The sequence below is a fragment of the Gastrolobium bilobum genome, unplaced genomic scaffold (assembly GCF_033153095.1).
Source record: "Gastrolobium bilobum isolate Gb01-03AN ecotype WA unplaced genomic scaffold, APGP_CSIRO_Gbil_v1 utg11339, whole genome shotgun sequence".
NCBI lineage: Eukaryota > Viridiplantae > Streptophyta > Magnoliopsida > Fabales > Fabaceae > Gastrolobium > Gastrolobium bilobum.
In genome coordinates, this window is record NW_026897528.1 from 221720 (window position 1) to 233811 (window position 12092).

The following is a 12092-nucleotide window of genomic DNA, read 5'->3' on the forward strand; positions in this document are numbered from 1 at the left end:
GAGGGAATGCTCAATAGTTAAAATAAAATAAAATTGCTGCTCGTATAACAAGGCGAGGTTGAAGTGATTTCCGTGCACTTTTGTTAACCCCAAAACATCCCAAATCAGAGAAAAGAAAAGAAAGGATGGACGAAAATTCCAAGCAGATTTTGGTTCAAAGTAAATATACTAATATTTAAAAGCAAACCAGCATAAATTTGCTTCTATATTACGAATCCTCATAATGAAAATATAAATAAAAAAAAAATTAATGAATCGCTCCCTACATAATGCTTATACAACCTATTCATATTAACCCCCCGTTTCTGATAAAATAGTAGTTCTCACACTAGTGTTGAACACGACGATGTAGAAGGATCATACAGAGCAGGAAGCAGGTACTTCCTCCCATTAGCACCTTGCGCATTGTAGCTAGCGCCACTAGAAGAATCCAGGAGCAAGTTTCCAGCATAGCCAGGGTAAGCACCTTTCCCATAAACCCCAGGACATGCCGATGCAGCTTCGAGTGGCGCCTCAGCCGGACCCTGATAGTACCCATTTCCGAATGGGTTGGTGGCAGTCCCAGCCAAGAGGCTAGCTAAGTTAATCACCATTCCATCAACACCCACGTCATTGTTTGGGGCAACCAACGGTGTGCTCTGGGGTCCATATATTGGGTTGTGAAATGGCCATGCGCATTGACCAGGGCATTGAGTCTCAGAATTCCCAACCCAGATGTAAACGAACTTGTAGTTCTTGCCACCGTGAGTCCCACACCGACTCATGCAGAAACGTTCCACGGCCACGTCAGCGGAAGTCAGAACAACGTTGATGGCGTTTTGTTGATCACCCTTTGAAGCCAACTCCACGAGTTGCTCGTGAGTGAGTGATTTCCCCAGCGAGTATTTGTCGTCGAGAATCTGCTTACCCAATGAAAGGGAAAGAGGAGAAGGCAGCTTCCTCTTGCTGAGATCGGAATATTTCTTGGTGGTTTCCCACCACGTGGCGACGGAGGGTTGGGTGCTGTGAGCCGGTGAGGATGACGACAACGAGGTGACGAAATCGGAGATTATGGCCTTCTGGGTTGGTTTAAACTGGCCGTACCAGATAAGGTTAATGGGGATTTTTCCAGATAGAAGAGGGCCATTGTGGTAATGAAGCAGCTGAGTTTGATCCTTAACCAGTTCATTCAACCTCCTGGTGGCGAAAGAGAGCTGAAAGACTGATATGAGAAGGAAGATTTTAAAAAAGCTTTGACAAGAAACGGAGAATGCCATTTTTCAAATATGCCTTTTTTGAAATCAGTAAGCTGAGATAGCTTGTTTGTTAATTTTGTTTGTGAATTGAGGGAAATATGGGAGAGGCTTATATATATATAGGTCCGAGCTGAGCATTTGGGTTTATATGGGGGAATATTTTATGTGAAAAATATTTCTAGAGTTGTTGGAGACACATACAATATATTTTTCGGGACCATATACAGGCAAAAAAATTTAAACTAAATCTATTATATGAGACTCACTCTAATTTTTATTTTGAGCCATTTCTTTATTTACGAGAGTGTAGAGTGTAAACAAACTTTTTCGCCAAAAAAAAGTTAAACCTTTTTTTATTGACCAAAATGTGTTTTTCCAACTCCACTTTAGAAAGGAACCTGGTATAGGTAGGTACTAATTGATGGCCAAGAAAGAGACAATTTGTCTTGGTTGTCGGAGATGGTTATCCTTGACCCTTCTGCTCTAGCACTTATGACTTATGAGCCACGAGTTAACCAATAAGAAAAAGGTAGGAGGGCCCCCCCAGTGGTTACTATATAGCGCGTTTCTTTATTCGTAAGTCTAATCCTAATCCAAGTTGCTACTACTTGTAATTTATTACACGCACTAAACAAAAACCTGCGTTGGATGAGCGTGTGTAGCGCGGTGGGGGTGTGTGGTGAACATTTAAAAAGAAATGTGTTTTATTAAATTATCAGGAGAGGCAAAGAGAGACGTTGAGGTTGAGGTTGAGGTTGAGGTGACAGTCTGGAAGCCATGTATTCTCTAGGTAAACGCCCACGCATCTAACTGGCACTTACGCAATGGCAGCTTATCGATGGCTGTGGCTGTTCCTGTGGGTATCCGAGGAAGCACGTGAGCTTACAACTTGCATACTCTACTCCCCCCGTGTACTATGAACTTGACCCGTGGGTACTGTTACAATTTGTTTGATTATATAATTAAGAATTTTATTTTTTTGTTTCTTTTATGAGAAGAGTGGTTTCATCATATGAAAAAGGGATATATTTTTCTTATGTTGTAGGAAAAGAATTACCTCATGTTGTAGAAATAAAAGTATAAGTGGGACCCACATGTAAGAGGAGAGAGAGAGAAAAAAGTGGTGGGACCCAACCCTTTTTGTGTGTGTAGGAGAGATGTTTATTTCATGTAAAATAAGATAAACATAACCCTATGAAAAAACACCAATAAAAATACCCATAAGACTACTAATCTGAAGTAGAATAATTGTATAGTTAGAGGAAAAAAGAAAAACAACTCTTGGTCAAACAATTGCAAAGAACTTAGTCGACGATCTAAATAGAATTTATGATTATTTGGTTCATAACAACAAACAATAACATCATTTGATCTATATAGTCACCACATCTTTTAAGAAAAGACTACGATTGTTCTTGCTTATTTTAATAGAAAATATCCCTTTCAAAATAATTCAGTTAATCCAGTACATACAAATCACAGATTTTGTGAGTCATTAAGGTAGTGTAAGGGTTCGATTTTAAGAATAGTTTTGCCTTCTCATTTTTAATGATCACTCAAATACGTTGCACCATTGAATGGAAAACAGCAACGCCAGTAGGTAGTACTTAAACCAAGTCTTTAATTTATAATTGATTTTGCTATCCATAACTATAGATCACACGAACGAGACTATTATTTTAATTAAATTATGACAAAAAAGCTTGGGATCACGAGCAATGCACTGTTTTTTTTTTTTTTTTTTTCTAAAGTGAGTTTTACATGTAATGTAATACGGGGGAAATTATTGCTTCTTGTCCGCTTACAATGGCATAATTTCCAGATAGTCTCAAAGACAACCCAACGCTTCTTATGCTGCATGCACCCGGGACTGTGTCAGTTTTGTTTTAAACTTGCACAGACATAATATATATGTCTAAAATATATTTAGGAACATAAGCCCTTTAAGGAATATACAATATTATAAAAATTGAATTAAACATAATTTTTTTGAACTCTCCTTACATTAAATGTTTTACTTTTTATTTGATACTTATCAATTTTAATTTATTTTAACCAATATTTTTAGGGAACTCCTTAGACAAACCCATTTATTATATACATAACCATTACATTACTTTGTCTGCGATGAAGGGAGCGGGTATAGCTGTGTGCCTGTCATGCCATGGTCCTTTACAAAGCTAACGTAATTTAATCAGCGGAGTCAATTAATATTGAAAATGCTTATTCTCGTGATGCTTTGAATGTTTAGTAATATTTAAGATAGTTAATATTTGAGGCAGGAGAGAGGTGGGGGAGCAGTTACCTAAACGCACATTTTTTAATGTGCGCCCAGCGTTTCAAGCTAGCTGGGAATAAAGACCAAGCGGATAAGATAGTAAGCAACTTGCTTTTTGCTTCGATGCCACTAAGTAAGTGATTAGTCTACGAATTGGAAGGTTCCTAAGCAATTCCTAGCCTTAATGATCCACCCATCTTCACGTTTTCATAAAAATATGGTAGGGACCTGCACTAGTAGTGTTATAGACACAGCAATTGTAGTCAATGGTTCCCTGGCCATTTGTGGTACTCACAAACAAATTTATATTCAACGATTAGCAGGCCGAAATTGCTGGTGCTCCTATCTCTAATGGGCTTGCGCGGGGAAAGCAGCCTTGGTGAAAGCCCACCAAATTAAGAGATTAGTTTTAAACTTGGCCGCATCTATGGTCACTCCGCAAATAGGAAAGGGGATGAAAATAATCTATTGGAACTGCTATCTATTCTAGCCTAGGAGAAAGAGATTTCCTTTGCTCTACAGTCTACACTATTAGTTAAATATATAAGAATTAGTTAAATATAAAAGTAAGGAGAAAAGAAGAAGATAGAATTGAAAGATGAAATCAACCTTTGATTACATCGATGCTTAGCTTATAGACACAATACACAACCTAACTTCCATTGCTAACGACTAACTAACCAGCGGAACTTTTGTTATATACAATCTAATAACTTGCCACTAAGGGTGTTAATTGACTTGGATTAACCCGATCAACCAAGAAACTTAAACCGAACCAACTTATTTTTGGGCAGCCCAACGAAATTTAATGTATAATAGTTTGAGTTTTGGGTTTCTTAATTTGGATCCTAATGACCCGGTTCATTAGATATTGAAGACAGGATTCATGAAAGCAGCAATTAGTCTTACAGTCCCATGCTTAATATTCTAAATAGACTTTGTTGATTATATTATTGAACTATTTGGAGACATTTTTCTTTCTAGAACTGCGGTAGCTCTTTCGATGAATTTTTGGAGCTTGTGATCATGATTTGCAACTGAATCTTATTGCATCGAGAGAAGAAAATTCTTCCAATTAAGCCTCATCGGAATTGAGTGATTGACAGTAAATGTGCTGGTTTGCAGCATAAAAGCAATTGAGGATGTGGTGTAAGAGTCATTGATGTTCTCAGCATGGGGGTATTTGAGGTTCATTATATCATTGTGAGTTGAACACAGATGCCATGAGAAAGAAAGAAACAGAATTAAGAGACGAAATGGAAAATGAAATTGAAGAATGAATCAAAAACACCTCCAAATAGACCAAATACTTGATTTATATATAGAACTAGGATATGTCTATGTCCACACACGCACACGCTCACTGTTGGGATACAAGCCCACACAAAACCCACGCCAATTGCAGAGAAGAGAGTGCCAAGTTACCCACCCATTTGATTATATGCAGTAAATACCTAGGCCCAATTGTCATGAGGTCCAGCCTGTTAGTATAAGGATCCAAAGATCAAAATCGTTCTCATGTAACGATTTGTTTAGTTTAGTTTTTTATATTCTATTCTAATCTTTCTTAAATTACAAGAAATCAACTTTTAATTCTGGAAATTAAACTAACAAAATTTTCAATCAGAAAAGATACGATAAATTCATTATGGGCCTATTCCTTACAATTTGCCCATTTTTCACCTGCATTTGAAACTATACACAGCCCAATAGCATAGGAAAAATGTATCGCTAAATCAGTTAAAATTCAGAGCTAACACAGCCCTTGTTAATTTTCTGGTTGTTGCAATTTTAATACTGTAATGTAGAAAGCATGTTTGAATTTTGTTATAAGAAACCTGTTAGACGTGGATAAGCACATCAAAAAAATTCCAAAAAGCTTCTCTCTCTTAACACACTCTTTTCTTTGTCTCTTTCCTTCCCCACTCTCTGCATTCCGTCCCTACACTCACGCACACAAATTGAGTCACACACAAGTTGAGTCGAACACAGATGCTATGAGAAAGAGAGAAACAAAATTGAGAAATGATCATTGAAAAATGAAATTGAAGAACGAATTCACCAACCTCCTAATAGACCAAATGCTTGATTTATATAGAGAACTAGTATATGTCTATGCGCGTGCGCACACAGAGAAACACACATATCTATATATATGTGTGAGTGTTTAAATATTATTTGTTTTTAAAAAGAATCTTAGACTTTATGATCACACGATTTATATATTTTCTTCCCTTTATTAAGATCATAAGTAGGATTTCCCCCTTCGATCATCGGTAGAATTCATCTAGCACCCTTCCATATAAACTTAATTAACAACCACTGACACAACCAAAATTTGTGCTAGACACACTAAGAGGGATTGACAATGGGATGCGGGATAAACACAGAAGAAAGTCATGTGGGCTTTGCTTGTCGACTATATTCCTATTTAGTGGCTAGCTGGTGCCAAGACACCGGCTATTGAAAAATGTTACATATGTTTTCTTAAAAATTATGGTTTAGCTTTGTTATTGATTAGATTTTTAAAAGTGATACAATATTAACACTAACTTGATTTTTATTAATTAGATCTTTTGACACTAGCTAAATTTTTTCCCAGGCTCCGCTACTCACCGGGACTTTCAAGACGGAAATGTCTAACAGCTAAAATGTAAGCTTAATTCATACTATAACTACTACCACCTCTCCACAGCAGAGTCTACTTTACCTGATATAGGATTTGACTGTCATAAACTACTAGTTGCACTCTCTTTTTTTGGTATTACTAGGGAAAAAGTGTTTGTGAATTAAATAATATAATTTTATATCATCATAGATGAAATGATATTATTTTGATACATATTTTACAATTGTTTATATTTTATCTTCTCCGTAAAATAAAGAAGAGTGAAAGTAAAAAATTATCAATTATATACCAAATTAACATCATTTCATCTAAAATGACACAAAATTTTACTATTTTAAATGACAAATATTTTTTCCTTCTTTAAATAATACTTGCACGGTCACTTTCTTAATATAAATGGCTTGAAATAATTTTTTTTAATTTTTAAAATATCTATATTCCTTGATTATTTTTTGAACTTTTTTTTTACATTAAAAAGTGAATATTTTCCCAAATGATGATAACTTAATTGATGTATAGGAGGTGAGTAGGTGGAGAGTATATATTCGATCCTTCCAAAATAATCTTTGAAAAATGTTTAAAACCTTAATTCTGGACCCGCCTCGAACAAAATTATCTTTCGAGAAAGATATCTGTGATTTATTTAAAAAAGAAGAAGTTAATTCTTCTTAAATCAATTTCTTACTGTTATAGTATTTTATATTTATTAAAAAATTATTTTTCCATTAAAATATAAAGATACTATTTTTATAGCATTACTTTAGTTAGAATAAACGGTGGCTTTCAAACAATTTTAAATACAAAAAATTATCATTAGAATTTAGAGAACCTATAATATTGCATAACTTTTGTTTGTTTACTCCTTGGATTTGGTTTAGTAGAATGTGACAAACTTCAAAATCATTTTGACTTTTTGCCGAAAATATTTTGACAATTGTCTGACAAGTCGACGCTGAGAGCCTTATATCTGGCCTGTGAAGTATCGACACATAAAAAATTCTGATGTGTCGTGTCCGATACTTCTCGACATTCATCGACATTCTGACACTTCTCGACACTCCAATACTCGTTGCAAAGATTCAAAAAGGGTTCAAAGATTACGTTACGTTGCATTTTGAGTTCAACTAAATAAAAAAACTATTATATTCGTTAGATTATGATTTTATTGAGTTTATTATAAACATTTGTGATTTATTATGTTTCTTTGCAAAATAGATGGGTATTATAAGTTTAGCTTTATTTTTTTGTTGAATTATTGAGTACTAAATATAATATACACTACATAAATTAAAAATATTATATAATATCAAAACGTGTCCTAAAGTGTTGAAATTTAACATTTTTTAGAATTAACGTGTCGAAGTGTCGTGTCGTGTCGTATCTCGTATCTTGTGTCGGTGTCATGCAACATAGTGTCTGGCTATCTCGTTGACAGAAGTTTTTTCTACAGTAAAGATATTTGTATTGTACTAAAAAAAGAAGAAGAATCGGATTAGTTGGGAAGCAATGAACCGATTGGAATATTTCCATAAAAAAGAAGAAGAAGATATTTGTATGTTAAAAAAATAATATTTTTATATCCAAAAAATGTTTGTCTTTTTAAAGGATATAATTTTGTGTCATTTTATATCTTAACCATTGATTTTCATCAATCAATGATTAGGATTTATTGAATTTTATTGTGAATTAATAATTAATTAATAAGTTTGACCCAATAAATCTTAATAGTTGATTGACGAAAATCAACAATTAAGATCTAAAATGATATAAAATTATTAGAAAAATATTTCTGCAGTTAATGCAGATAAGTTATCTGTATTTACTTCCAAAACGACGTCGTTTTGGGATTGAAAGATTAGAAAACTATAATTGTAAAGACTATAATAATTCTGAAATAAATTAAAATTATAAAAACACCATGATTTTCGTCCCAAAACAACGTCGTATTAAGCTTATTGTAGATAACTTATCTGCAGTAATTGCATAAAAAATGAATCCTAAAATTATATCATTTAAAAGAATAAATGTTTTTCCCTTTTATCTCCCTCTATTATTTTAAATAAATTTCGCCAAAAAGTTCTTTTACTAAATGAAAGAGAATTTTATGTTTTGTATTTTATTTATTTTTGCCGCTATTGTATTACAATCTTTTCTGAATTGATGAGAATGAAGAGTAACAGAAGGAAATAGATGTTTTTGTTCAAATTATAATATAATAAATTTATATAAAATTTTAACATAATAGAATCAAGGGGAAAGATATTGTAATAACCAAGTTGTGTTACTACCATGTTACTACCAATCAATCTCACCGTTAGATCGATTATGTTGATCCAACGGTTATATTTATTTTCATCTTTGTATGGTCATGACTCCTAAATTTAAAGTGAAAGCATTAAATATAAGAAATCATAACCATAAAAAGGTGGAAATAAATATAAAGTATTAAATTTGGGAAATCATGACCATACAAAGATGAAAATAAATATAACCGTTAGATTAATATAATCGATCTAACTGTGAAATTGATTAGTAGTAACATGATAGTAACATAACATGATTGTTAGAATATCCTTCCCCTGGAATAAATTATAAAAAACAAAGCACGAGTACAACGAGGGTCGACAATCAAATAGCTAGCGCATAGCTGGCTGGGCCCAGCTTTACTGCATACAAAAGTGGCTTAAAAAAATATAACATAAAACAAAAATTGACTTAACATTTTAATGCAGCACCCATTTGATTACCATGGTAGGGGTGTATAAAAGAAGGGCTTAAAGCCTAGTTTTGGGCATTTGCAGCAGATACAAAAACATAACATCATATTTTTTTTTGTTTGAGATAGTGGTATGAGAAGAATACTTCTCCAACTATAGGAGAATTATTTTTCCCATAAAAGAATTAATTTTTTTTAAAACATATTAACTTTTTATATTTATTTTAAATCTTCTCATATTTTTTATCTGGTTAGTTCGAAATTGATGATAAACCTCTTCTGAACTTGTTAAAAAATTAATTATAAAATTAATGAGTAATGACCATTTGTTTAGGTCTAATAAAAATAGTAAATGATGTTAAGTTTAATATTAGTTATTCCACAACTTCACATAGTTATAATTACAATATTGTTGATTTTAAATACAGTGTGGTTTAAAACGGGAAAAAGGAACAAGGTTTTCAAAGAAACAATTTATCCGTGTTTTAATTGAACCAATGTGATTCTAACTGCGCTTAATATCATGAAGCGATAACAAACCGGTTATAAAATGGGGTGTTGCATGGAGGAGGAGGCACAAGAATGTAAGAGGTACTAGTGTCCTTGGGAGCCAAACTCTCACCTGTGAGCTCAAGCCTCCGCTTCTTTGAAATTTTTATGACAACATCTACGGACGACGCTAACTCCCCCTTGCCTAAAGGTTTCTTGATGTATTTGCAGTAGTCGGAACCCGTCATATATAATGCAAAAATAACAAAGTATAAGAAACAATGGAAAAATTTATCCAACCCAGTAAAGCCGGGATAACATACCAAATTCTTGAAGGAGATCATATTCGAATTTGTTCACCTTTCGACTTAAGTCAAAAATGGTGTACACCTCAACGTACGCCATCAAGACATTAAATCCTAGCTACTCAGCGTTAGTAAGAGACGACTCAAATATTGAATAGTTCTTGGGATTTCTGAGGTAGTGGCGGTGGGTCCAGTAAATATGAAATTCAACTTTCAATCTTCAAAATTGGTACGTTCTTTTTACAAACCATGACTCATAGCTGGGATGGATAACCACCTTAAAGAACTGATCTTTGAAACGCTTGAAAGATTGAGTAAATACCGCAATTAGGAGCACCCTGAATGGTAACCCAGCCTTTCTTTTCCTTAGGCTCGGACCTCGTATGAGAGGTGTACATGTTGAACATATATATGAAGAAATAAATTGTTCAAGGGATGTATAAATATCGGCACACCTGCTCGAAGCCTTGAACAAATGCCCAAGAGTTGGGATGAAGTTGAGTGGGGTCAACTTGAAGGCGGTGTAGCAAATCCATCTGAAGCTCGGAAAGAGGAAACCGAATTCCTACCTAAGTAACCAATTCTTTGTAAAGGAAGAAGAAATGAGGCTCATTTAAATCCTGCCCCACACATATCGGTTAATCCTCAGTCGCAAATATAATATCTATTCTCGCGGTATCACTAATCGGACGCTCGACAATCTCTTCTGCCGACATAAGGGACCTCTTATCTAAAATGTCTTGAAGGATCCAAGAATGGTCATCGTCGTTTATAGGATTTTCCGTGGGTGACCTGGAATAACAAGGCTCAGAGTCTGCACAATTAAAGGATGCATCTAAGCCCCTTCGACTAAGGTCGAACCTCGGAAAATCAAGCTCAAAATAGGATGAGGTAGAAGAACTATCTCAAAGTTCAATGGGTGGAATTTGATTCAGAATTGAACTCGAACCCGAAGGATGAACATGGGAAAAATTAATAGTGCTTTGTCTCATCACACGTAAAAAGGGATGAGAATCGATCATGGAACCTGCAGTCGAGGTTGAGACCGAAGAAAGTCCACCTCGATCTAGTGTATTACCAAGCTAAGATGAACGACCAAAGATACTCAATTTTTCACTCGTTGAAGTGGTACGACCCCGTCCTCGTTTAGAAGGAGCTGATCTCCATTTACTTCCCCCACCTCGGTGACAACGAAGAAACATTTGTTGTTTCCCTTCCTCTGTATATTCCTCCCCCCAGAGCCAATGACGAGTTCCATTGGGCAGCTTCTGGATCAGGGCCTTCTCCTTCGCTACATCTTCGTCGTTTCCATATCGGACAGGGGCCAAGCCAGAGTCTTGTCCAGAGACACTCATCCTATCCCAGGAATTTAACGGGTAAAAAGGAAATTCCCTAGAATTTCCAGGAAAAACAGAAAGGATCCAAAAAAAGGACTAGGATCCAAGAAACACACAACACCGCTCTCTCGATATCAAAGACACATAATACAATCCCTCACTCAAACGAAGCTTGCAACAAACAGCCAAAACCATAATCAAGGAATAAAGCATTGCATAAACAAAAAAGGTGTTTGGAAAAAATACCTGTTAGAGTGGAAAAGAAGACGGTAGAAGTTGTACAAATTTCTGAACAAAAATTCAACTGGAGTAAGAGACGCAGAGGAAACTTTAGAGAATGGAAGTAAGCACTGAGGGAAATGACTTCAAATGAAAAGGTTCAAGTTTGTAAAAACTCCTAAGCGCAAAGACGAAAAGACAGGGGCAGAAGAGTAACTTTGCTATACACATTTAATACATGTAATCATGACCTGTGAAAAGCAAGGGCGATTCATGCTCCACGATGCACAAACTACCAATATCCAAATGCATGTAGATCTGCGTAACCGCAAATGAAGCAGTTAAAGTGAGAAGTCACTTTGATGCAATAGCAATTATGCCGCTCTTAGTGTCAGCATTGTTGTCAAGACTTCCACCGCGGCTCAGTCTTAATGAAAATGAATCCCGGATAAGTTCCATTAAGAATTTATTTAGAGGTCTACCTCGGTCTAACACGACGAAAAGCATAAATAGATTAATCCAGCGTCGAGGTATTTTTATATCAGCCTGGTAAAACCAAGGTCTTTCTAATATTTCTACACCGCAACAGTCTGAGCTCTCAAACTGCCGGGCTGAGGTAATCTTTTATGGACTGGATCCATATCTTAACAACTTATACAATAAAGGATAAGGCCTATCCAAATAAGATCCTAGATAGCAAAGGATCAAGGAATTACACTCTTATTAGGACTCTAAACCTATAGGTAACCCATTTTATAGATAAAGGATTGAAGCCTATCAGGTACACACTTTTAACCTATTTATTCCTGTTGCCAACACTGAGCGCACACACCCATAATACGAGTATAGGCCTATTGCTTGTGCGCAGAGATTGATATTTTTGC

The 12092-nt window shown here is 35.1% G+C and overlaps 1 protein-coding gene across 2 annotated transcripts; it reads right to left on the reverse strand.

Moving 5' to 3' along the window:
* Nucleotides 1–323: 323 nt before the first annotated feature.
* LOC133307713 (protein PHOSPHATE-INDUCED 1-like) lies at nt 324–10964 on the reverse strand. Of its 2 annotated transcripts, XM_061508266.1 has the most exons (2): nt 10945–10964; nt 324–1230 (listed from the first exon to the last, which is right to left on the reverse strand). In XM_061508266.1, exons 1-2 carry the CDS (start codon nt 10962–10964, stop codon nt 324–326), a joined length of 927 nt encoding a protein of 308 aa, XP_061364250.1. The 2 variants fall into 2 exon arrangements, with proteins under 2 accessions (XP_061364250.1, XP_061364249.1); XM_061508265.1 differs by lacking the exon at nt 10945–10964 and having other exon boundaries at nt 324–1256.
* Between the last annotated feature and the right edge of the window lie 1128 nt (nt 10965–12092).

What these genes read in the sequence shown, in the direction of transcription:
- LOC133307713 (XM_061508265.1), bottom strand. Translation starts at nt 1,256, where the DNA reads ATGGCATTCTCCGTTTCTTGTCAAAGCTTTTTTAAAATCTTCCTTCTC.